Source organism: Physeter macrocephalus, unplaced genomic scaffold (assembly GCF_002837175.3).
Source record: "Physeter macrocephalus isolate SW-GA unplaced genomic scaffold, ASM283717v5 random_160, whole genome shotgun sequence".
Classification (NCBI taxonomy): domain Eukaryota; kingdom Metazoa; phylum Chordata; class Mammalia; order Artiodactyla; family Physeteridae; genus Physeter; species Physeter macrocephalus.
The window spans coordinates 71,710-98,603 of record NW_021145455.1 but is presented as its reverse complement, the minus strand read 5'-3'; the positions used below and the strand labels follow the sequence as shown (position 1 = coordinate 98,603).

The 26,894-nt window shown below is 56.4% G+C and overlaps 1 protein-coding gene across 1 annotated transcript; it reads right to left on the bottom strand.

Moving 5' to 3' along the window:
- Positions 1 to 219: 219 nt before the first annotated feature.
- Positions 220 to 26,558, bottom strand: POC1A (POC1 centriolar protein A; the record flags this gene model as incomplete). Its single annotated transcript, XM_028484383.1, has 8 exons — positions 26,164 to 26,558; positions 23,319 to 23,403; positions 22,149 to 22,320; positions 21,615 to 21,794; positions 20,128 to 20,235; positions 18,603 to 18,718; positions 10,776 to 10,909; positions 220 to 288 (listed from the first exon to the last, which is right to left on the bottom strand). Coding segments are annotated over exons 1-8 (1,086 nt in total), but the record flags the coding sequence as incomplete, so codon positions are not given.
- Positions 26,559 to 26,894: the final 336 nt, after the last annotated feature.

Below are 26,894 nucleotides of genomic sequence, written 5' to 3'. Positions count from 1 at the left end.
GTTTTGAGATGCTGCCACGCGTCGGCACCTGCAGCACTCCTGCTCTGGGGAGGCCAGGGCCCAGCTCTGGGGGCCCCACCCCAAGATCCAGGCCTCAAGATTGCTGAAAGCCACCAAGGAAGCTGGTGAAGCCCAGCCTGTCCATCCCCAAGACACCTTGGCCCCCTGTTCTGTTCTGCTCAGTATCAGCTGAGACCCCTCAGATCATTCTTTACTTACTTGTTCATCAGAACCTCCAGAAGCAAAATACTCCCCCGTTCTTGAAAAGGCAACAGTGGTGGCTGGACCCTAGGAGAACAAGCCAAAAAGAGCAAACACCAAAGGTCACTCTAGATTCTCAATGCCCCGGAAGAAACCAGAAGCCCGTGAGTGAGAGAGGCAGCAGGACTCGGGGCTAAGCACCTCGCCCCGCCCGGGCCCTCCCCAGCCTCTGGGGGAGGAACTGGCAGGTGCCCAAGCATGAGCACTACTGCCGAGACTCTGGTCCCAAGCACCATTGACAAAAGCTGGGCCATGAGGTCGAGGGCTGGGCCGACAGGAATGAGCAGGAAAGGCCACGCTGACAGCCCTACCGGACTGACATCACTGTCCTCACTTCCCAAGGAGAAGCCGGACGTCAGAGAGGTGCACTGACCTATCCCGGGCCCAGCACTGGGGCCAGAACTCTGTCGCCCTGACCCAGACCATGCCCGCCCCCCTGCCAACACCACACTGCAGCTGACCAGAGAAGCTCAGAGCCCCGTGGAGGAGCCAATGAGCAGAGGCAGGGCGCTTGGGGAGCTCAGGTGAACCAAAAGGCCCGAACCAGGGCAAGGAGGAGGATGGGGTGGGGTTACTGAAGGTGGCTGGGCAGGGGAGCAAAGTGACGTGTCCCTCTAATGGGCACATCACTTCCCTCATGTTGGGGCCTTGGGAGGAGACATGCCACTCTGGCTTCTCACGCGCTGAAGGTCCACTGAACTGTCTGAAGGGTGATGTCAGGCCTGCACCTGGCCGCACCAGTGAGCACATTCAGGCTGGGGGCAGGGGGCATGATCTCCTGGTAAAGAGGGGGGGCTCGTCCCCACACGCCTGAAACCCATTGCAGAAAGATGCACAGAGCAAGAGTCTGCTCGGCACACCACCACACTAAAAGTTTGGCCAAAAGGAACCATTGCTTCCTTTCGGCCAAACTGTTAATGCGGCAACACCTGGCATTCCCCAAGCAAAGCCAGATATAAGAGGTTCTCGCCTAGATGATGACAGTGCGGGCTCCATCGGAGGCCACCTCAGTTCCTCCAGAGCAGGACAGGGAGCAACAGGAGCTCCAACAGAGAATATGAGGGGCCTTCGGCAGCAGGGCTGACACAGCAGTGGGCCCGCGGACAACAGGAATACTGGGAAGCACTTCCACCCGGCGGCAGAAAAGACTAGACAGGTTGTGGGCTGGAAAGGGACCCAGCGACACGGAGCAAGGCCAGCTTCTGCCTGCCCAGAAGAGACAGGCAGGTTAGACAGAGCTGCCCCCTGGGCCCAGGCACACTGGGCAGGAGGCAGCATGTCTGCCCATGCTTCTGGAATCTACCCACGGCTCCTCCTCTCCAAGCTGCCCATAATGGGGGTGATGAAGAAGTACAAGGGGCCCGAAGGGGCTGGGCTCACAGCAGCCCGGGAGTCCCCTGCAGCCATCCATCAGGACAAAGGAGATCCATTCTCACTGACGGAGAACAATGTCCACTTGCATAGGTTGAGTGTGCAATACCAGGAGCGCAGCATCACGGGCTGCAGGCGCAGGGCCTGGTGGTAGGATGGGAGCAGGTCGTCTGTCACCCAGATACCCTTCCAGGCGGACAGTCACCACACACTGACAGGACTTAAGTGGGGGGAGGCAATTTCAGGTGACTTACTTGAGCCTTAGAAATCTCTGTAATTTCCCATACTTTGAATTTTTTAATGAGTATAGAGCACCGTTACATTACTACAAAAACAAAACAAAACTGTTCTCATTTTGAGGAAAAACAAAGAGGGAAGACAGAAAAGGGAAGCAACATAGTACGTGGAGTGTCCAAAAACCCAGGATCTCTGGCTGCCCAGAGCTCACTGAGGAATGGCAGGTTTCCAAGAAGTCACAGCAACTAAGGAACCAAACAAATATTCGTGGGTCAGTCTCCTTTCCTGTTGACACTCAACACCAGATGCCAAATTGGGGACAAGATGTTGGAGGCCAAGCAGCAGCAGGACCACTGAAGAATGCGGCCGGCAGCCCAGTTTGGCAGAGGGGTGAGGACCAGAAAGCAGGTGCTAGGAGCCCTCCAGGCAAGAAGAACTAGAGCCTTCCCCAGAGTCCAAGTCCCAGGAAACTCCAGGGAGGGCGCGAGCGACAAGGGTGCTCAGAGGAGCTCTTGAGGGTTGAGGCCTACAGTCCTCCCCAACAGTGCCCATTTACCAAGAGGACTGCATGGCTCCTGCACCAGGTACCTCGGTGTTCCTGGAAAGAGTGGTTTCCACGAAGGCTCCTACCCATCCACCCCGGGGCCCACAGAAGCAGTCCAGGGCACTCAAAGCACAGCCCAGAGAATGGCTGGCCCTGGGCTCTGCTGTGGGCCAAAGTCATCATGGACTGCAATGCAGACTCGGCTGTTCACTGCTGACAGTCTTCAACCCAACCCTTGGTTGGCCTTTGGGGCCCCAGACCACCCAGACCCCCAGAGACCTCACCAGGCCCTCTCCTCTGCCCTTCCCATCAGCACCCTGGCCCCACTGAACTGCTCGCCGCTCCACAAAACTGTGAGCTCAAGAAGGCCTCTTTCCGTGTTCTTTCTGCAGCCTCCTACATTGAGCTCTGAATATGGTTATTTTTGATCTTTCTTGGTTTTAAATAAATTCATTTAAGGCTACAAATTTGCCTCTGACTGCCATCTTAGAGCTTAGATCCCCAAAGTTTCCCATATGCAGTATTTTCACTGTCCTTCATCTCCAAATGTTCCATTTCCACTGGGATTTTCTCTTTAGCCCAGCAGTTATTTAGAAGTGAGTTCTAATTTCCAAACCCCGCGGGCTGGGGGAGTCTCTTTTATCACCGGCAGGGATCAGTTGCGATCAGGAGTGTTCTCTGAGACTGTCCCGCCTTCACAGTGGCTGATTCCTTTCAGTCAATTAGTCACTCTTGATGCATTCGTTCACCGGCTAGGGCCAGGCATGTGGCCAAGTTGTTTCTTCCCACAGGCAAGGCCTGGGGCCTCTGCAGCGCTTCCTGAGCAGGACTCTGAGCAGCAGCTCTCAGCTGGGCCCTGGACAGCGTGGGTCTGACCTGTCGCTGATCGCCAGGGGTGCCCACCTGCCTGAGGTCCCGGTCCCCACCTGGCTCCAGGCCAGGTCCACTGGCAGGCACGCTGCCTAGCCTCAACCGGATCCTTCCTCCCTCCCTCTCTGGATCTGGACAGTTGGAGCCTTTTGTGAGATGATCATCATGAGCACTGGATGCAGCCCGGTCCCCCACCTCTCTCTCCCCCCTGACCCAGCTGCACGTGGCCCTCGAGCTCAGCTGGACTCACACCCAGTCATTTCACCACACACCGCCTCTGCCTTGCCAACCTCCAGACCCGAGGGACCCATACTGGCTGGTTCCTTTACTCTCAAACAGCAAGGCATCAATGGAGGGGGGGGAAAAAAAGGCAAAACAAAGGATGCCATGGTGTGTAGATCCCACAGCTCCTGCTGACTCTCACTCCACAGACCCTGCAGTTTGTCCAGACCTCTCCGCTGGCCTCACCCCCTCCGACCTGACTCCCTGAGTCCCTGCACACCTGAACTTTGACCGCTGTGGCCACAACAGCTACAGGGGCAAAGGCCCAGCCAGGTACCCCCACCCCCACCATGCAAGGGTTTTGATATGTTTTTCACTGGCTGCCAGCGAACAAAAAGCAATGTCACACCACGTGCCCCACGTCAGAGGTAAAAGAAGAGCAGCCATCAAACAGATACACGGAGACCAGGGAGGCCTCTGGCGTGGGTGCTCTGGACTCTGACCCCCATGCTCAGGCAAAGACACAGCAACCCAGTCCACCAGGACGATTCTTCCACAAATCCCCGTGAGGGAGGCTCGGCACTCACTCGCTAGACCTGTTGTGGGCTGGTGCTTATGTCCCTTTGTGGGGTCCCGTGGACAAGGAGCGGCCACCTAGGCTGCTCCTGACCTTGGCCAAGGACACCTGTTCCCAGCCCTCAACTCTGGGCTGCCGGCAGGGGACAGGGGTTCAGGCTGAGCTCTTGGTTACTTCAGTTGGAGTAAGTGAGCTCCTCTCCCTCTTAATGTCCCCTCACTTCTCCTGGCAGCTGCCCAACCATCCAAGGCAGATCTAAGCCTCTCAAGCAGCAAAGCGAGTCTCCAAAATGAACAACTACACAAGGGCCACAGGGCGCAGAGAAACGAGGTGGGAGGGGCCCATTCTAAGAGCTTCCTTCCTCCTGGGGCAGCCGGGGGCGGCCCACGTGTCCAGGCCGCTCTGTCCCCCTGCTGTCTCTCTTCCTAGAGGGCGAGTCCCCCTTGTTGCCACTTCCCCAGCCCCAGCCCCCGGAGCGGCACAAGCTGCCAGTAGCGTCGGCCGACCCTGTGCTCTGAGCCTGTGATTTCTCGACAACGGAGCACAGCCCCTCACACAGCTGCCCCGGGTTTGGGGCTCGGGGCTCTGGGCCCTGGGTGATGGATGCTCGCTCCACTGCGGGCCAGCTGAGGTTTGGGGAACCACGTGCCCGCTGGTCCCCGTGCGGTTCAGTCACTCCACAGAGACACGAACGCCAACTGCACAGCCGCAAACACCAGATTTAACGGCCCACCCACGCCCCGCCTACCCTCCTCTCCCAAATAGCTCTGGGGACTAAAACCAAATGAGCATGTCTCGAGATTATGTTTCGGAAAATAGAGAAAAATAAATCTGTATTTCTAGCATGATGCCCCCACATTTGCCACACAAAACTATGGGGGCCTTGCTCAGGGCGCAAGGCTTCGAAAGACAGCTGCCGTTGGTGGGAAAGCCCTCCCCTCTCCTGGTCTTCCCTGCGGCAAAGTGAGGGGTGAGTGGGGTGAGGAAGCTCCCGTGCAGCTGACGCCCTAAGTCTGTACAGGATCCAGCGAGAAGCAGGGTCTCCCTTTCCTCCTGCTTAACTGTCCCGGTCGTGGTGGATCCCCACAACAAGACTTCCCAGAGCCTCAGAGAGGGCGCTGGCACCTCTACCCAGCCCAGTGTCATCAGATACCCGGCCTGTCCTCCGGGAGTCAGGCCCTGGAAAAGACCCGATGGGCGGGACTAATAAAGGGCAACGGAAGCAGACCTGTAGACCAAGGCAGCAGCAGGCCGAACCCACTCAGGACAGCTGGTGGGGACAAGCTGTCGGGGAATCACTACAGCCCACCCACTGTGGGACGGATTTTAGGAGTTGTGTGACAAAAGAGAATCCAGAGCAAGAGGATGTTCTGGGGCAGATGAGAACAACCCTCAATAAAATAAGAAGCCAGATAAACCCTTCAGAGACTCTGTGGCTGAGTGGGAGGAGGAGCAATGGGTGAGCCCCATCCCAGAGGGGGAGGGGCCGACGGCTATGGCCCTGTGCCCATCAGTGGGCGTTAAGTCATCAGAGCCCCCTAATATGTTCTCGGTTTCCTAACAAACATTACCCATCCATGGTGCCAGGACCATGCCCATAACAGAAACTTTAAACAGCCTTTTAAAGAGCTCTCATCTAGAACAGCATGGGGTCATTTTCCAAGAGCTGCGCAGGACAGGGACTGGCACCTGTGAGGACACGTCCTCTCCCATTATGACAGATATGGGCGTCGTTCTTACAGAGGAGGAAAGGCTTGGCAAAGTCAAGGTCTTGCCCACTGTCACAGGTTAAAAGGTGGAGCCAGAATGGTTTGACTCCAACGTCCAAACCCTTTCCTCCCATTTGTGGCCCCCCAAGGCTCAGGCTTTTCTGGCTGAACAAGATGGGAGAGCGTCCATCATTTTTCTAAACCAGAAACAGGTGGGTACAAGCTGTTCATCCCTGGAAATGTTGGGGTGTTTCCTTAGAAAGCTGGGCATCAGACAAGGCTGTGAACCTTCCCCAACCGAACATATCCAGCACTTGGTCTCAGTCAAAGCAGTTGGCAAAGTTGACCAGTGCAGGCTCTTTTCTAGCCCAATCATTGAGAGAGAAATCACCCTGGTGTCCCCAGTGGCAGAGGAAGGAGGACAGTGCACCATATCCAGGCTGGCAGTGCCTCCGTGCTCTGTCCACTCTCCACCCGGATGGGCAGATTTGTCTGGAAGCAGAGGGCTACCCAACCTCTCAGCCCCAACAGGCTCCTCAGCCTGTCCCACCCCCCTGCCCTGGCAAAGGCATCAGTGTCTGCTCGGCTTGAGTTTGGAAACCTGCCGCCCCTGCACAGCAGGAGCAGCAGGGTGGTGAGGGGCCAGGGCCCGTGTAGGGTTGGACTCAGCAAAGGGCCTGCCCAGCTCTCTGGCCTGTTCCCCAAATCACCTGGGGACATCCACCCCGTGGAAGCCTCTGAAGAGCCACACGAGCCCCAGCTGCAGCCAAGGAGCTGTTTCTGGGGTACAGCACATGTGGCATCGAGCTCCCATGGGGCAGGAGCCTCGCTCAGTCACCAGCCACACCCCCTGAATGGCCCTTTGTGGCTCAGAGTCCCAAAGCCAGGACTGCAGGGGAGAAGCACCAGAATCCTTCAGGCTCACAATAAACTTGTAACTGACGTCCATCCCCAGCCCCACAGGTAAGCCATCCTCACATGGGCCGATGGAAGTGTGACCGATCACATGCACGCCAGAGAACCACCAAACTGCCAGCATGGTCAGACTCCTGGGGGCACAAGCGGTCCTCAGTGCCAGCACGTGGGCCCAGCCCAGGAGACCCAGGCCACACTGGGTGATCCTGATCTTAGCTTTTCACTTGGCATGTGCCTGTCCTGGTGCCCCTATGCCTTTAGGGAACAATAAGAGACTTTTGGCCTCAACTCAGGCAAGAGAGCTTCTACCCAACAGCATGGCGTCCCCTGACCCTTCCTCACTTTTCCCCCAGTGGGGCTGGCTCAGACCGGCCCTCTCACAGGACACGGAGACACTTCCCTGCCACACACAGAGCCCCCTCTCCTCCTCAAGGTCTGGCTCCCCGCAGCACCAGCTCCCTGTGGCAGGCTCCTCTTGGCTGGCCTCTGACTCCCGGCCTGCACTGTCCCTTCTCATAAGTGTGGACCTGGAGGCCTGAAGGGGTGGCTGCTCCACGTGGCAGAACAACTCAATAGCGCTCCCTCTACGGCTCCCTCGGGGCTATGCCTGAGGGCGGTCACAAGGAGGTCCTCCAAGTCCAAACCGAAGCTTCCTGGGGATCCCTCTCCTGCTGGACCAGAACGCCATCACCTAGCAGCAAGTCTGGAACACAAGAAGCTATGAGGCCCGCTGGCCTCCTACACAGACCAGTGATCTGAAAACAAGAGTGAGATCACAACTTCTAAAAGCCATACATATGAGGTCAATGGGTGTGGTGGAAACTGCAGATGTGGGTACTCGTTCCAGGTCGACAACCCTAAGCTGCATGAGACCCCCCAACAAGTCCAGATCATTCTCTGGACCTCGGTTCCCCCAACAGGACTCAAAGGTGCTTTCAAATCTGCCTTCTCCTCTGGGGGACAGAATCCCTGGGTATCTGGGACCACTTGGGAGCTGTGGGCGCCACAGGCTTCAGGAAGTGGCTGGTGACAGCTGTGCTTGGTGAGGCCCTCACTACCTCCTGGAACAGAATGTGGAAGCTCAAGTCACCAAGGAGTGCAGCTGTGCATCTTCCTGGAAGGACGGGACAGGGAGGGGACTTCACGAGCGGGGGAGCCTAAGAGGACCAGACACTGTATAGAGCATCTGGGTGGGGCTTCAGCCCACTCCTCAGCCTGTGGTGCAGGCCCTCTCCCTGTGGCTTGGCAGGGGCAATACATCCTCCAAAGGAGTCAGTACATCCTCCAAAGGGGTGTCAAAGAACTTCTTCCTGGAGCTGAGCCACTCCGGCCCGACAGCATGTCACAAACCCTCATAGGTCAGGGACATTTTCAGAGCACATTGGCTCCCAGTGACAACACAGGCCCAACTTCCACAGATTTGTCCCCTCAGGGAGAGCAAAGCCGCTCCCGCTCCTGGCCCAGATGTCCGCCCACACTAGGTATCTGGTCCAGCTGGCGGACTGCTTTTAACAACTGCCCGAATCAAGGCTGCTCAACCACACTCTCCTTCGTTAGCAAGCCACCCTTAGCTGACTTTGAATCGCCCCAAACCCAGGGGCAGAGTCAGACCCAACAAGAAGCCACAGCAAACCCTGGCAGACTGGGGCACAGAGGGAGGGCTAGGTTTTGCAGCCCCCCTCACACACACACACCACGTACTTGCCCTCCGACATCAGCCCAGAGACCAGACTCTTCAAGAGTCTGTGCCCAAAAGAAAGCACCCTGGAGGCAGAGAGGGCAAAGGAAGTGGGCCAGGTCTGCCCACGTTGCCCGCTGGAGAACCCAGCACTGAGCTGCCACCGGTGAGTGCATGGTGGTCTCACTACAGGTCTTGAGGAAGAGGAGGAGGAGAAAGGGAGAGATCAGCTCTCCAGGAAGAGGAGAGGGGTTAAAGCTAGTGCGGGGCTCTGGCCAGCTCCCTCCTCCCAGAATCGGTCTGCGGAACCCCAAGGAAGCCAGGCCCTGGGGCTCCCACACCCTGCACCCCACAGTGGGGCTGTGTTATGGGTACTCCAGGAAGAAGAGCCCCTAGGACCCATGGCACACCAATGCTAAGTTTCTGTATTTGATAGGGACTTTGGGGGGTTGGAACAGAAACAAATGTGAGCCTCACACTCCGACTCCCACTTTCATCTGAGCAGGGAGAAGCCTACCCTGCTTCACCCAACCCTCCAAGTTCCACCCAAGACTCAACCTGCCTCTCCTGGTTTCCTAACACATCTCATGCCACCTCGGCTCTGCTGATGTCCCCAGAGAGTCCCCTGCTTCCCAGGCCACGAGCCCCAGGGGGTGGGACCACGACATCCATTTCATAACCCTGGTGCCCAGCCGGTGAGCTGGGAAGCAGATGATGAATGGACAAATGGACGGCAAGATGAACAGAGGTGAGCTCGCTTCTCCTTCTTCCCCCTTCCTCTGGGCACTGCAAGTTTGGTGCCCTGAGGAAGAATTGATTTCTGAAGCCATTTCCTGTTCTCCACACCCCCAAACCACCGCTGTCCCTCATCCTGTCTCCCACATTTCCAGGTTCAACAGCAGATAGGCAACTGCGTGGTTTCTCTTGGCCCCTGTCTCACTTCTCTGGGAGAACAACGTCCACAGGTTTCCCATATGTGCTGATGCTGGGCCCGAACACAGGAATGGCCTCTTAGATGCCGCATTCAAGGCTTCTGAGGCTGAGAGGTGAGTCAGCTGTCTAAAGAACGTCCACAAGAAAGGAGAAAGTGCTCGGTGATCACTTGGTATGCACCTGCCTGCATGGTGTTTCTGTGCATTGCTTTTCCTTCATTTTCGTGGGAGCAGGAAAGGTAGCAGTGTTCATGTGGTTTTCAAACGCCCTCCTGGTTATAAGATCGGAAACTGGTTACGTGTGAATCTAAGTAACTACTTGCCAAAGGGCTAACAAAGGGGGCTCCCCCACAGGCTGACAATAGGAGCAGTGATCACGCCAGTGCAACAGCCATACGTGACACCTAGATGCGTCGACACCAGGGGAACAGGCCCGCTGGTCCTGCACACCAGACATTTCTCTGACAGAGAGGACCAGGGGTCACCATGGGCTGAGGGCAAGCGGCCTCCAGGTCCCAAGGAAGCAGAAGAAAAGGCCCGTGCCCCGACTCCAAGCCACGGCCAAGGCCCCGTGCACTCTGACTCAGACGGCAGTGGGATCCAGAGGGCCCTGGGCCAGACGCCTCACACCCAGCTGCTGGCCCAAGAGACACACGCACCCCAGGGCCTCCCTCAGCCCTCAAGAGCCTGTCCCCGCTCTCCATCCCGACTGCCCCTGCTCATGGGTGGAGAAGTGGACAAACTGAAATGCTCTGGTCTCCGCACCCGTGCCCCACTTGGGTGTGGCAACCACGTCCCAGCAGGAGACACTCTGAGGACCACTCTGCTCAGCAGGAGACAGCTCAGCCACGCCCAGGCCAGCTGCAGGGGAGGACCGCAAGCAGCCCACCGCCCACCGGGGCCCGTGCCCAGCTACTGCCCACAGAGGGGGCCAGGGCACCGATGTGCTGGTGAAAGACGCTCAGAGAGAAGGCCTCTCTCCCTCATTTGAATTCTAGGAATTCCCCAATGAAAGTGCGGGAAGATTTCCCTCCTTCACACCCGCCTCTGCAAGACACCTGTTGTTTCTGCCTCCAAAGGGCCCCAGCAGGCCTGATGGCAATTCAGGGCATGAGTTCCAGGGCTCTACTCAACTGCTGGACCAAGTGATGCCTGAGGTCATTGGGGACAGATTCCATTCAGCCCCTGGGAGAAGTCTGTCAACCATGTCCAGAGGCCTCCGTTCTGACCCTCCACCCAACTGAACCCCTGTACTCCCTTCTCAGCTGCAGCACCAGGCCCAGCACTTCTGCCAGAGGTCACAGGTCTTGTGGGTGGGAAACCTGCTTCTGCATCTCACCTCAATGTGCAGGCTGCGAGGGGACCACAGAACCCCTCCATTGGGCTCCAAGGGAAGGGCCACCTCAAGGCAGCGCCTCCACCCCACTCCATGCCACTCAGCCCAGGCCGACGCCCTCACCTGATGTCCATGGAGCGTGTAGAGCAGCCGGCCCTCCATGAGGTCCAGGATCTTCAGGGTTGAGTCGCTGGAGGCCGTGACCAAGTAGTTTCCCGACGGGTGGAAGGAGAGGGCATTCACCGCCGCACTGTGCACTGGAGGAAGGACATCACTCAGGTGGGCTGGGAGGCCCACGAAGCCGGAAGATGGGCCAGAAGGCTTGGCACAGGTCTGGGCCAGGGCGGCCATCGCCCAGAGTTGCTATGAAGAGCCCCACAAGGACTTCCCAGGAGGGCGGCACAAACAAAGGACAGGAGGAGACGCCTCCAGAGAGGAGGGCAGGCAGCAGGAGACGCAGGGCAGGCGGGAGCACGTGTGGCAAAAGGCCAGAGAGATCAAGCTATTCCTCTGCCTCTCCCTCCTCACCAAGCAGTCAAGCTAGAGCCGAACAGAGTGCCCAAACATAACGCTCAATCTGTCTCATATGCTGCTACTTCAGGGAAACCAAATGGAAAAGAAAACCCCTGGAAATGCCAATATGATGCCCCTGCCCCGGAGGAAAGGATAGGCATGGGAGCAGAGGCAAGAAAACAGCTTAAGACACGATCTCGGGAGCCAGTCAGGCCCGGGTTCCAATCCCAGCCTCCTGACTGGCCTGCCCCGGGACCCTGAGCGAGCATCTTGACACACTGAGCCCGTTTCTCCTTCTGTGGCACAGCACCCACAAGTTAGGGTGCTGTAGGCATGCTGCCAGGTGAAGCCTGTGAGGCCTCTGTACAGAGTGAGCCCTGATGTACCTCTCCGCTACCCCAGGCATCCCATGCTACTCCAGGTCCTTCCATTTAACCCACTCAACAGCTCAAGCCCATCCACGATTCTTCCCCACCGCTCCAGCCCAAGCCCCACCATCCACGCTGGTGTCCCTCGCTCTCCAAGATCTGGCCACACCAGCCCTGTCAACTCCCTAGCTGTGGGACCTTCCCACCCCTTGTTCCCCCTGGGCCGGGAAGACTCTTGCCCACCTCTTCCCCAGACCCTGCAGCTCACTCACTGCTCAGAGTCACCTCCTCAGGGAAGCCTCCCCTGACCTTGCCATGAGGGTCACCCCCTTGTTTGGTCCCTCCTGAAGCACCGTGAGTCTCTTCACAGCAGGGTTTTTACATTTATGTGCAGCTCTTTGGTTCCCATCTGGGTCCCCCATGAGACCATGTGCTCCATCAGGCAGGGGGCTGTGTTGGGTCCTTGGCTCCTGGCTCAGTGCCTGACAGTTGGTCAGTAGGTGAACTGGACCCAGGCAGGCCACATGGGGACATCAACGTGTGGACCAGCCATATCACAGCTTAGAGTAGCTGCTGAGGAAGACCCAGGTGCCTTCGTACCCATTACCACAGGCTTCGTGAGCGAAACCAGAGGGGCTAGGATAACCATGACCCCGCCAAGTCAGAACTGCCACAAACAGAAAGGCAAATTCTAAAACCAACCCCTCATCCTGGCACCGTGAGACTTCAGGAGCCACTGCTGGACCAGTAAACACACCCACCATGAAATGGCCCTCAGTAGAGCTGACGGAGGTGCACAGAGCCCCTCAGACACCAGGCCAGCCGATGTGCAGACGTGCCGGGGAGTGTGGATTCACGTTCCCAAGCACACTTAGGGGAGACACTAGGGCTTTACATAACACGATCTTCAGGTCTAAACACTCTCTCAGCACCAGGAACTCCAAGAGACGGCCTGGAGTGGGGCTGATGGGGTCTCCAGAGCCAGCTCCTGGAGGCGGAGTTCAGAGCCCCACGGCCAGACGCTCTCCCACACTCAGGGCCATGAGGCAAGGGGTGGCACCCTCAGTGTTTACCAGAAATGGGGGCATGGAGAGAAGAGGAAAAAAGCCAGAGCCAACCCCAGCAAAACTGAACAGGCACCGGCCACACGCAGCAGCAGAAAGAACGTTAGTGGCGCACAGGGTGTGCCCGTGACTCCCCACGTGTGGGGGGCACACCCACGTCTGCAGACCCAGAGGAAGGTGTGGACAGAAGCTCCAGACACAGAGCAGGGGTGCTCTCTGGGGAGGACAGGGATAGGGGGACTTCTAATTATTACTCTATATACTTCCAGAAAACATTTTTTCAGCATTAGAATATAGTCACTATGATTATACAACTGAGCAAATGATAAAAAGTGAATCCTTCCCTCCCCCCAAACGAGCGTGTCACGCCTGGGGAGAAGGAGACCCAGGCTCTGCAGGCACTTCAGGCTGTGCTTCTATAGGCTGAGAGCCAGTGCGTGCTCCTGAGGGGCTGGCTGCGCTCGCCAGAACGCTGGTTCACACCCGCGGTGAGCGGGGGTGGGAGAGGGCCACACACACTGCGAGATCCCCCTGAGGAGTCCCGCCCACCCCTGACCCTTCGGCCCACAGTAGGACAGCTTTGAGAGGCAGCTGCCCTCCATCTATCTCACCACACACCAATCTCCCCTTGGGCCTCCTTAGATGCTGCTCCTGGCGCGTGTGCCTCGCTGAGCCTGGAGAAGGGCGCGCTATTCTTGCTTCTGCAGCCCCTGGCAGCCTGTGCTGGCATGAACGCCCCCCAGCCCCTCCCTGAGACAAAGCTGGCAGGGGACAGCCAGCAGCAGCGTGGATCAGGGGAGGCGAGCTCAGGGAACACAGGGCTTGCCCAGCACCAGCAGGGCGGCAGGGGCAGGGCATGGTTACCACGCCAGGTTCTCCCACCTGGTCAAGCCCACCCAAGGGAGGGAACCGCCGCCCATCCCCCCACCCGGCCCAGGGAAGCGTGCCGGAGGTCCTGCTCCACTATAAATGGCAGGAATAGCTAAGGCCTCTTGGCTGGGCTAGAAATATCTGGAACCATTTACTCCAAAACAGGGCTCAGTCTGGCAAGCCAGGCTTTTGGGAAGGTGCCAGCCCCACCTTTTCCCACTCGCTCTCCTGCCTCACCCACCGGCCCCGCCAGCCTGGAGCAGCCTCTCTGGCTCTGCCGAGGGTGGGGCTGTACCAGGGAGGCCTCATAGAATCAGCCCTGCGTGACAGTCTCCCACGGAGGCCCGGCTGCCCCATGAGGGGGTGAGCCTCCCGTCACGAAGCCCTGAGCAGTGACGGCACACAAACAATCCACTTTTCACCAAGCCCAAAGTTGCAGGCCCTCCACCTAGCTCCATGGCAGACATGGGTGACAGCTGATGGCAGGCTGCCATTTGGGCACAATGTGGGCTACACCCCACCCCCACCGCGACCCCAAAGAAGGGACTCCAACTCAGGGTCAGAGATGTACCAGCGTCAATGTTCTATAGGTCACCAGGATGCCAGGGAGGGTGCGACTGAGGCCACTGCAGACCCTGCCCCCAAGTACTGGGAACGGGCCACAGCCTGCGGGCAGCAGGTGGCCTAAGGAGAGACCTGGCTATCCACAAGCTGCCCGCACAGCTCTGCTTGTAGAAACCTCAGCAAATCTGGCCCACTGCCCAGTGGGTTCCAAACTGGCCATGGGGCCCACAGAGATCCACAGGTGCCCAAGGTGCCCAAGCAGGAGGTCTCCTTCTGGGGCAGGCCACGCCAGCGCCGAGCCCCACCACATGCCCACCACAAGGGGCTCGGCTCACTCTGCCAGGGTGGCCTCTCACAACGCACAACTGGCATTACCAGTGACACAGTGGCTGTGGGCTCACAAGAGGCTATGGGTTCACACAGTGAAGGTGCTCTGACACCAGCAGCAAAGGACACTCCGAACAGTCACCTCGCGAATGTCGTAGGAACACCCGCTCAGGGACGGTGGGCGAGAGCCGGTGAGTTGGCCAGAGCAGGTGGGATGGTGCACTGCCTCCTGATCAACCCTTTCGGTCTCCAAATGCCAAAAAGGGTGCAGGCCTGCCCTGCTGGTTGCACAGTGGCTTTAAAACCCTCTGTGACCATGTCTGGGGTAGGGAGGGGGTCCAGGGACGTGCTAAGGACCAGTGGACAGAGAAGCTGGGACTCTGAGCTCTAACTGGAGTTTCTGGAGAGAGCCAAGCCAAGGCCTCTCGGGGGCCTCAGGCAAGTAAATGATTAGAATCAACACGGTGTGAGGAACCCATAGCTTCCCAGCTGTGTGACCTGGGCAAGCCTCAAACACCCCATCTGTGAAATGGGGAGTAGCCCTGCCCTGCTGACCACTCAGGCCTGTCCCTGGATAATGAACCCGCAAGTGCCTGGAAAGCGCAAAGCACATTAAGGGATCCGGGACAGAGCTGCTGCTGCTCAGATGTCTGAACAGTCTCAGTGTGGGCTCAGAGCATACGGAGCCTAACCCACCTCCATAGGGACTGGCACTCTCGGGGCTCCAGGGACCCACCAACTCCTTGCTGAATTGGGAAATCAGAACTGCTCCCTGCAGTGATAGGCCAGAGCAAGAAACTCCTCGCCTGAGACAAATGGTGCCAGCTGCCTGCTGTAGCCCAGATTCCAACAACCCAACATGGGACCGGAAGTGCCCTCCACGGAGCAAGATCATGGCGGCTGGCCACAGGCTGGCTGGGCTTGCTGGCCACACATTTGCAGTATCATGAACCAATTTCTCTCGGAAGAGCCCAACAGCCTTATGCGCCCAAAGCCCAATCAGGGAAGACACTGAATGTCACTGTCCTTAAACACTTCCCCCTGGGTGTCCTAGGGGTCAGGGACAGAAAACAGCTCAGGTGCCTGCTACCGGGGGGCTGGGAGCCCTACTTGGGGAATCAGCTTCCCAAGAGATCCCCCGGCACCTCTTCTGGGTGGGGGGACAGCTGCTACTCAGGGGCTAGGAGGGTCTCTCAGGCAGAAGGTTCTGTCACGGAGCTCTCTAGGGGAGGTGCTGAGCACACCTGACCAGGTCCCTCCCCAGCAAACAGGGTGAGGGCTGTCCCCCCCAACCAATGAGCTCAGACCTGCCAGGCTCTCCTTGAGCCCCGGAGGCTGAGCCCAGAGGTGGTGGGACGAGTCTGCTGCCTTGTGAATACCCACCGTGTGCATGCATTGGGCAGGGAGCTCAGAGGGAACTGGGTTACTTATGGGGTGCTCCAGGCCCCCCGAAGCCTCTGGTCTCTATTAGGGGTGGCTTAGGAATAAGATGCTGCAGGCTCGCTGAGTGGCTCTATCACAAGAGGAAACGACAGCAGCAAAAACAGACTGAAATCTCACTGTGGAGCCTGTCAGCCTCATGCACCTCAGGTCCCCTCAGCACTTGACCTCTGATGCTATCCGAGTCCACCCCCACCCCTGGGCCCTGCCAGTCACTGATCTCCCACCCCCACCCACTGCCAAGCCTGCTCCCCCAGGAATCTCTCCCCAGCACCTTCCACTCTCCTCAGCTGCTCTGCATCATGCCCCCCCGCCGACCGCCCTCTTTAGGAGACCCTGCTTTCCTTCAGTCCCCTGGCTCTGCTCTCCTCAGCCCTCTATCACGGGAAAAGCGGGCTCCCCCTGCTCACTCTGGCTGCTTGTGGACCTTTTTCTTCCACAGCCCCTCAATCACAGGGATGCAGGATGTGGCCTCAGCCCTTCTCACACCCCAGATCCCTAGGCCCAGCTGGCCCCTTCACCCCATAGCATCAGCTTCTGCCTCTATTCAATCTCCAAAACCCAGCCCCTGGGCCTGACCCCTGCCCCACTCTGATGCCCACCTCTCACTTGACATCGGGCACTGACAGCCCACCCACCAGTCACCTAGGCACATGGCTTCCTACCCAAGCAGGCTCTCAGCACTGCTGTCCTCTCAGATGCCCCTCACCCTTTCACCCCTGTCCCAGTACTTCCAGCCAGGCTGCATCTTTGGGACCCTGGGCTAGAGCATGGCATTCAAGGCCCTCCCCTGCAGGTACCTGCTGCTGCACCTCACCAACACCAGACCTAGGCTCCTGATCCATCAGAGGTGGGCCTGGACTCTCCCAGGGTTACCTGGAGATTCTCTTCACCAGTATCAAGATTTATGTGGTACAAACCATGTACCCAGTAGTGTATTGTAATCCTCATGTGGATTCTCCCATCAGATCCTCACAAACCCCATAAGGCAGGCTACCACCACCCCTTCACAGGCAGGAAACAGAGCCCATACTCCTAACTACTGCTCTGCCTCATCACCTCCCTTCCCGTCTCTCCCTGTCCGAGTCCTCCCTCTTGACCCCACACTCAGAGGTGGCCTTCCCGCCCAGCACTCCTCTGCACCTCCCACCTTCCGCCCAGTGAGCTATGTAGATGTACCCAGTCTCCAACTCAGGCCTGACCCAGAGCAGGAGGAGAAAGGCCTCTGAGCCTGAAGGAGAGGAGGGAGAGGCGTGGTCTCCAAGTAGAGAGCAGACCCTGCTGGGGCTCTGTTCAGGAAGCCTCTGTCTGAAACAGCATCAGTGACAAACCCCAGGACTCCCTGTTGAGGAAAGAACCATTCTCGTGGCTGGCCCCTGCCACCTGGTGGTGGTGTATAGTACTGCAAGCCTGGACCAACTGGGCCCGCCTTGTTGGGAGACCAGACCTCCTGAGACTCAGCATCACTGTCACTGTCACTAACAGTGTGCCTAGTTCCTGTTTTGTGTGAGGCACTCTGTAAGTTCTTGTCATGGACCAACTCATTACCCTCCCAACACCACCTAAGAAACAGGCCTTACCATTGTGCCAGGGGGCCCAGAGAAGTCAAGTAACCTGCCCAAAGTCACACAGCTAAAAATGCTGAAGCTGGGTGCAGAGCCACCCTCCACCATGCGCTTTTCAAGACCAGGATCCACTCCCCCTTCTTGGAAGGTCTGTTCTCTCAGTTACTCCAAGAAAGTCCTGGCCTCAAACATCTGAGAATTGGAAGGGCTTGTGGGGTGTGTTAAGGGGAGAGCTCTGAACCCCACGCCCCACACCTTTCTCCAGATATGTCCTTCCCATTTTCAGGTGTGAATTTTGGAAGTGAGCCCACGGACTTGAAACTTAATCCCAAGTCAACAACCACAGTTCTTCAAACAACGCCAGCTGTGACTCTCTCTGACAGCCCTGAGCCCCCAGGCCTGCCCACCCATTCTGCCCCCTGCACAACTCCCAGTTCCTCCTGTGGCCCCTCACCAGCTCCCTTCCCTGGGCCCCATCCCCACAACTGGGGCGACTTAGGACTCTGCCCAGTCATACCTGCTCTGAGGCCAGTTCCATATCCCAGCACCTTCAGCTCTCTCATGGTAAGCTCACCCAAGTCTGCCCCCACTCCCACCTCCCTCCTGCAGCCTGATATCAGCCCACGACGACAACCCGCTGCCCTGCCTTCCAAGGGCTATAATTAAATATATATATAAATAAGGGGACACGGCACCGGGGCTGGCTTCCAAGCCTGGCCCCCTACCAAATCGACCCTCCATGTGGCTCATGGCTACACATCTGTGGATGACACCGTGGAACCAGAGGTGGCCAAGGTCCCACCAACACTGACCTCTTTTGACAGACCTGTCTCCTTCACCACCTCCAGGGCTGTCACCTTGGCCCTGGAGGACAGAGCCTCCATTACAGGGGGAGGTGAGTGGCACGGGCAGCCCCTGAGAAGTGCCCCTCAAGAGAAGCCCTGGCCAGAGCCCCACTGAGAGCCCCCATCTGGACCGCAGTGTGTATGAGGTTCTGCCACCTCATAAGTGGGCACCAAAGGGCTGGTGGATGCCAGTTAGCACCACGCTGTATCTCCGGGCCAAGGTTCCAGAACAGCCACGCCATAGGCTACCCACCCCTGAAGATCCCAACAGACCCAGGACTCCCCCCTAACCCCAAGCCAGCCACAGCTGTCCTCAGGCCCATTTAAGCCCTGCAGCCAAGAGCCGGACACCCGGCGTGGCGCAGTCCCACTGCAGCCGCTCGGGGACACTCACGCTGATAGTGCTGCAAGAGCCGGTGAGTCCGCACGTCCCACACCTTCACTGTGTTGTCCATGCCGGCGGCGGCGATGCACGTGCCGCTGGGGTGGAAGTCCACGTAGGTGACAAAGCTGGAAAGGGGGCCACCGCATGCTGTAGGAGGTCTGCCCCGGCTCAGAACAGACCCCCAAACATCCAGCACATCCCCATCCCCACACACCTGCACACACTCTTCCCTCAGCCCAGAATACCTCCCTACTGCCCTGTATCTTTACCAGGCGGCCAAGGGAGAACAAGAAGGAGAGGGTGAGAACAGAGGCTAGCAGTGACCTGAGGGGCACTTACCAGGGAGCAAGTCTCAGCACCAACTTCTAAATGCGAGCAGAGAAAGTGGTCTTCAGAGCAAAGGTCAGTCAGCTGCTCGGGTGCTTTCAGTTAGAGCTGGTGCCCCTACCAGAGCAGGAGGTAGGGCAGGCCCTGCCAACTGAGGCCCAGACATCAAGGGCCAGCAGGGTCCCAGAACCACTGGCTCACCTATTTCTAGAAGACAAGCCAAGGGCCCTCAATATACTCATATGTGACACCCAGGCTGGTATCGTGGCCAGCCCTCAGGAAAGACCTTACCTGGGGCTCCCAGCCTAACAAGGGGCAGACGCTGGGGTTCATCTAGGAACCCAGATTGGGTGAGTCCCTGCTCAAATGCAGGCTCATCCCTCTCAGTGATGCGGCATGATATGAACAGCCACCATCCACTACAAGAACCTGATTAGCCTTTCATTTATAAAGTCATCACCCAGGAGAACATCCTTTTGGGGGTCTGGGTTCAACTTCTTTAGACAGACGTGTCACAATTTTGAGAACTAAAAAGTGAAGGGAAAAGAGAGGCCTCGAGAGTTTCATGCCTTTATCTTTATCTTTATTCCTGTCCTGCCCCTAGGTTCTTCATAAACATTTTTTTTTTTTAGATTCCATATATATGTGTTAGCATATGGTATTTGTTTTTCTCTAAGACGCAGATGTAGAGAATGGACTTGAGGACACGGGGAGGGGGAAGGGTAAGCTGGGACGAAGTGAGAGAGTGGCATGGACATATATACACTACCAAATGTAAAATAGATAGCTAGTGGGAAGCAGCCGCATAGCACAGGGAGATCAGCTAGGTGCTTTGTGACCACCTAGAGGGGTGGGATAGAGAGGGAGGGAGACGCAAGAGGGAGGAGATATGGGGACACATGTATATGTATAGCTGATTCACTTTGTTATAAAGCAGGAACTAAGACACCATTATAAAGCAATTATACTCCAATAAAGATGTTTAAAAAGAGTTTCATGCCTTGAGGTTAAGCACTCTTACTGTTTGTGGGGATGGGGATGAGGCAGAAACTTCCGCCCACACGCGAAAAGATACAGAGCCAGGGAGCAGCAGAGACATGGTGGTGGGCCCCAACTGCCGCCACCAGAGGCCACTAGGGCCTCTTCAAGCCCAGGTCTATGCTTTTCTCGAGCACCTACAGGTGGAGGACAGGGTCTGGGGACTCACCTGCCGTGCTCACAGTACGAGTGGACACACTCCCGGCTGGTCTTGTCCCACACCTTGACAGTTTTGTCATCACTGGCAGACACGATGAGCCGCCCATCCGGGGAGAACCTGAACCAGGCGGGGCACAAGTCACATCACCAGTCAACAGACATCACGGGCACCACACACCATCTTTCACAGTCACCCTTCCTGAGCTGCCCAGCACCTGACCTCAGGAACCCGCCTGGGCCACATGCCCTGCTCTGACCCTGAGTGATCCTGGGCAAATGGCTTTCTCTCTGCAAGATGGGTCAGAAGGGTGCCTACCTCCTGGTAAGCAGGTAGGCAATAGCGTCACACACGATGCCCCCAGCACTGCACGTGGCAACATGCGTGCTGACTGCTGGTACTTGGCATCATTATCCTGTTCCCAGGTGCCCTGAATCCACATCTAACTCTGAGAATGGGTCAGCAAAACCAACCTGCTAACAAAAAAGGAGTGGAGGTTCTGGGGACCCACCACCAAAGGCCTGGTGTGATTTCAACACTTGTTTGCTGGCAGGGGCCCTCCTATTCTCAGGAGCCCAATGGTGAGGGCCTCTCAGAGCAATCAGGGACCTCCCAGGACAGAGGAACGAGGGCCCTGGAGAACAAGTAACTTCATGGGGTCCCCAGAAGAACACAGCTCAACAGTCCCCAACCTCTGACTCCTATAGTTTCCCAGTGTCCCCAGACACCCCATCCTCTTCCTCTAGAGCACAGAGATTCGACACGTGAGATCTCTGTTGAAAGGAACAGAATAAGCGAGAAGCAGGCACAGCTGTGTCTGCAATACTTAGACCTTGAAAGGTGCTTTGAATCAGCTGGCCCCATCCCCACAGCAATGGCCCCCACACCAAAGGGAGGACCAGCTTCCAGACCAACCCCTCTCAGAAGCCTGGGCCCCCATCTGGCAGCTCTGAAGCAAAATCAACCTCTGAGGAGCAGAACATCCTCAGAGGAAAGTAGGCAAGCCTTAGTGCCAGACACTTGGCTTCCAACCCCAGCTCTGCCACTTACTCCCGATGTGCCCCACGGCAAGATACTACACTATTCTGAGCCTCAGTTTCTTCATCTGCAAAATGGCAACAATGCCACCTACTTGCGGGACTGCCATGAGGAGTTAGAAGAAAATGTCTAGTGGTGGTACTGACATTATGTTGTTGTTGCTATTGCTAATAAGTTGCCCCTGATGACTCACCTTGGGCTGCATCAGCACAGACGTCAGGGGTCAGTCGTGGCTGACGATGGACTAACTTACTTGTCATGCATTAGCTCAGTGAAGCTTGGACAACTTACAATGTGACAACTATTATTGTTCTTTTTCACACATAAGGAAGTTGAGGTTCAGGAAGGTAAAGAGTGGCTAAGTAACTTGCCCAAGGTCATGGTGCTAGCACCTGGCAACTCCTCTGTGCCCTCCAACCCCCGGGGTCCCTCCAGCGGTCTCCAGGTAGGACACTACTCACTTGGCACAGCGGACCCAGTTGATGTGCTGGCTCAGGGAGAACAGGAATTTCTGGCGATGAGTTGACCACACCTTGACTGTCTTGTCGTCGGAGGCTGTCACGAAGGACTGGCCATCGCTGCAGAAATGGACGCTCCTCACTGTGGCCGTGTGTGCACGAAACACGGTTGACTCGCCTTTGCTGCAGGGATGGGTATCCAGAGTCAGGAAACCCATAAACCCATAACAGCAACATAAGGGCACATCGAAGCCCTCCCCACCCCTCAGAACCCTCCCAAAGTAAATCCAGGCTTGAGCGCCTCAGTCCCCAAAAAGGGAAGCCAGAGCCTCACCCATGTGCAAGCAGCATCAGGTGGGATCCCTTCCAGGATGGCTGAGGTCAGCCCAGAATCTCCCTATTAGCCCTGGGGGGAGGGCCCCGACTGAAGCCCCAGCTTCTGATGGTATCTCCTCGGAAGTAGGGCAGATGTCCCACTGTGACCAGTCCAGCACTAGGGCCCAGACTCAGACAAGCCACTCCAAGTCTTTAACTCACACGTTGGGTACCCAGATGCGGACAGTCTTGTCGCGGGAGCCCGAGGCAAGCAGGTGTCCCGAAGGGGAGAAGTTCACACAGGTGACAGTGTCCTTGTGGCCGGCGAAGCGGTAGGCACGTGACTGGGGCTTCATGTGCCACACCATGAGGCATGAGTCCATGGAGCCACTGGCTGAGGAGAGAGCAGATGCCATGACACTCCGCTCAAGCAGGCCCGGAGCCTCCACCAGGATGCTGGAGACGGGCAGGGGGTGGGGTGTGGGCAGCAGGGACAACCCAGCTCTGCCTTCTCCATGGGGACAGGCCACACCTCCAGTGACTGCTGAGCAGGAGTTCGGAGAGCCTAGGGCCTGTCACCACTCCAGGCAGCAGGCCCACACAGCGACCAGCCCTGGGCTGTAACCGAGGGTCCCAGGTCTCCCCACAGACACACTCTGCGGCTCGAGAGAGCAAGTCCTCGCAAAACTGGGGAGCCAGCTCAATCCAGTGGCCTTTTTACCATTAAGAGGACCCATCAGAAGCCTAGTGGAGGTCCCCAAAATAGACCAAAAATGACTTCAGTTTCCTCTTAATCTCCAGCATATCACAAGAGCAGCAGCTTCTGGCAGGGGACCTTGACCATTGGATGAAGGGGGAGCCTCGTCCATAGAAACAAGAAAGCTGCAGCCGTGACAGCCGTGTATGAACCCACAGGTGGCCAAGGAGGGAGCACTCGGCTGCAGCATAAGGGCAGTGGGGGGAAGGGAGCACCCGGCTCTGTTCCCCATCCTTCTCAGTGGTGGGCGTCTTCAACAAGGAGGTGTGCCCATGGTAATGTGGACAACAGAATCAATAAAGACCCAAGGAAAAAGCCACTGTTTAGGGCTCATTCTGCAGGCCAGAACTGAGAGGTGGATGGGGTACAGGGAAAAGCCCAGAACCGGGTCCTAACCTCAAAGGCTGTGTGACCTTAGCAAGGCCCCCAAACTTTCTGAGCCTCACACTCCACATGCAGAATGGAGCTCATAAAGCCTGGCGCCCAGAGAGCTGGCCGGCTGAAGCAGGAGGTAGGTCTAGACAAAGCACCTGGGTCCTCGCTGTGCCCTGCTCCCCCCACACCACACCTCCCGGGTAGAAACGCGACCTTCTCAGCTCATAACCTAGTGCCTAGGACAAGATGCCTCTTCTTACCCAGCTGCTTCGTGTTGAGACTGAAGTCCACACAGGTAACTGCATCCCTGTGGCCCTTAAAATGCCTCTCCAGCGAGGGGTCCTCCTGAGGGAGAGCCAGGATCAAATATGTGAAGCCTGGATGAGGAAGGGGCTTCCCCAGGGCCAAGACTCTTCCTATAACAGCCAGCAGCATTTGAAAATGCTCAAGGCATGATCTTGTATATAGAAAATCCTAAGGAATCACTAAAAAATCTATTAGAACTAATAAACAAGTTCAGCAAGCTTACAGGATACAAAATCAATATACAAAATTCAAGTACACCAACAATGAACAATGTGAAAAATAAAAGTATGATAACAATTCCATTTATGATACGTAAAAAAGAACAAAATACTTAGGAATAACTTAACAAAAGAAGTGCAAGACATATGAGAACTAAAAAACATCATTGAAAGAAGTATAGAAAGATCTAGATAAATGGGAAGACATCCCATGTTCATAGTTTGGAAAACTTAATTTTTTTTTTTTTTTTTTTTTTTTTTTTTTTTTTTTGGTATGCGGGCCTCACACTGCTGTGGCCTCTCCCGCAGCGGAGCACAGGCTCCGGACGCGCAGGCCCAGCGGCCACAGCTCACGGGCCCAGCCGCTCCGCGGCACGTGGGATCCTCCCAGACAGGGGCGCGAACCCGGTTCCCCTGCATCGGCAGGCGGACGCGCAACCACTGCGCCACCAGGGAAGCCCTGGAAAACTTAATATTAAGATGAAATATTCCTCAAATTGATCTACAGAGTGAACAGAATCCCTTTCAAAATCTCAGATGCCTTTTTTTTGCAGAACTTGACAAGCTCATCCTAAAATTCACATAAAATGTAAAACAGCCAGAATAGACAAAACAGTGTTTAAAAATAAAAACAAAAACCAGTCACTGTAGAAAGCAATTTGGTAGTTCTGCAAAAAGTTAAACACAGAGTTATCAAATGATCCAGCAATTGTAGGTAAATACCCATAAGAGTTGAAAGCATTTTCACACAAAAACTTGTACACAAATGTTCATAGCAGGATTATTTATAATGGCCCAAAAGTGGACAAATCTTAATGTTCATCAACAGATAAATGGATAAACAAAATGTGGTATATTCATACAACAGAATATTATTCAGTCATAAAAAGGAATGAACTACTGACACGTTACAACACGGATAAACCTTGAAAACGTCATGCTTAGTGAAAGAAGCCAGACACCAAAGGCCACATTTTGTCTGATTCCAATTATATGAAATGTCCAGAATAGGCAAATCTATAAAGATAGAAAATAGATTAGTGGTTGACAGGGACTGGGCGGGGGCGGCGGAGGGGGGCAGTCAGGAAGAAGGGGAGCGACTGCTTAAATGGGTATGGGTTTCTCTTTGGGGTGACAAAAATGTTCTGGAAATAGACAGTGATGGTTGCACAATACTGTGAGTGTACTAAAAACCACTAAATTTTATACTTCAAAAGGGTGAATTTTATGGTATGTGAATAATATCTCAATAAAGTTATTTTTCGAAAGACCCAAGAAGAGAAAATGGGGACTTTCAGCACCCCCATCTCAGGAATCAGATCCCATACCTTCAGTCCCACTGCGGACCGGCCAGTGAACCCAAAGGTCAGCCCTGAATAAGCCCCCAGTGGCTTTACGACCATCTCCACTCCACCCAACATCAGAGAAGCAGTAGCTTAGGAAAAAAGACATGGAGATAATATTCCAGAATTCTCTGCATCCAACAGCAATTCATGTTGGAGAATTATAGTCCAGCCATGCAGACATCTCCCCCTATTCCAAATATCTTAAACCTCAAAGAAGCATTTTGGGGGCACCAGGGAGCCCAGCAAAGCCTCCTCTTGAGGAAAAAACGGCCTTGGGGCAGAACAAGGACTGCGGGGAGCTGTAACCAGAACAAAGGTCCCGTGGCCCCTTGCCCAGCTCCACCCACCAACACACCAACCTGAGTCCTCCTTTCAACAAGAGAAGGAATGGCAGCTGGAGGAGGGCGGGGAACTGAGCAGAAACTGCTCCACCTGAGCTTGTTGGAAGACTAAGGGTAAAACAGTGCACCCTCCAGAGGCAAGTTCAGATCCGCCCCTAACCAGGGGACGCCTGAAATCTCCCGACCCCCTCTCTTCCAATCCCACAGGCTTGTTGGTTCCTCATCTCCCCCAAAAGTGGTTTATATATTGGGGTGGGGGGTGAAACACCATTAGAGATCAAAAGGCCTAGTTCCTAGTCTGGGACCTCTACTCACATGCCCAGACACCCAAGGAAGCCCAACAGGCCACCACCCAGCGTCCTTGACTTTCAACCCAGCCAGAGGACCAGGCAGGTTCAGGTTCAAAACAACCTCTCAAAAAGAGGGGCTTTGGAGTGCTCCCCTCTGGCCTCAGGAAGAACCTGGGACTCAGAGAGGGCAGTCTGGCCCAGGTCACGCTGCAGGCCTGGGCCGTCCCGGGCATCCCGGGGGCCTGCTGTTCCCACACGTCGGAACAGGGTGCACCCTCAACAAACCCCCATTCAGCCATCCACTGCTCAGGATAAGGAGACAGAAGCCAGAGAGGCCCGGCGCTGGCCCCAGGTCACACCTCCAGTCGGGCCATACAGGTGTCTCCCCCGCTAGGGGGAGATGCAAATCCTGGGGGCAGAGGCTGGTTTGTTAGCCCCGGTAGCCCAAACAGAGCCTGGCTCGCAAGAGGCGTTCACCAGATGCCCGGACTCAGTGCCCCCTGCACAGACGGTAAACTGGGGCCAGAGAAGACCGGCTCGGAACCCTCCGTCCGACTAGGCGGGGAGACTAAAGCCTGGGCGGCCGCAGTTGGCAGGGACTTACCAGGCAAGGCGCTGCCATGGCGGGGCCAGGGGCGCCCAAGGCGCCAGAGGAGCCCGAGGAAACAGCGGCTGCAGTTGCGTCCCGTTCAGTTTCCGCGCCCCCAACCGCCGCCAATAGCAACGCGGGTCGCTTCGCCTCGCCCCGCCCACCGCGATTAAAGGAGTCGCGGCGCCTCGGCTTTTTGCCCCCCGACTGGAAGGAGAGCTGTATGGCCGGCTCCATGGTCTCCGCGTCCTGCGCCCCCAGGCAAGGCAGCCTACAGATGGCGCCGCCAAAGTCCTCTGTCCACCGTCACTCATTCCCCCCGAGAAATTAAGAAGTCCAGAATGAGAGGTTCGCCCCACCGACCCGTAGCCCAGCTAACGAGACAGCGAGCACGGCCTTCTGGGAAATGCAGTTCCAAGACGCCCTCATCCTTGTGTCTGGAGGAAAGTGGGACTACATTTCCCAAGATGCCATGAGGGCGGGGCCGTGAATAACAACCCGAAGTGAACGCTTTAAGGATCCCGGAAGTGGAGATCCTTAAAGCGTTCACTTTAGGCTGTTAATTGTGGCTCGTTGTGTTTGTGTCCTCTTCAAGCGCCCGCGAGGCCGGCTTTTCTCTCAGTACCCCCATTAAAAACCAATTATTGGGCTTCCCTGGTGGCGCAGTGGTTGAGGGTCCGCCTGCCGATGCAGGGGACACGGGTTCGTGCCCCGGTCCGGGAGGATCCCACATGCCGCGGAGCGGC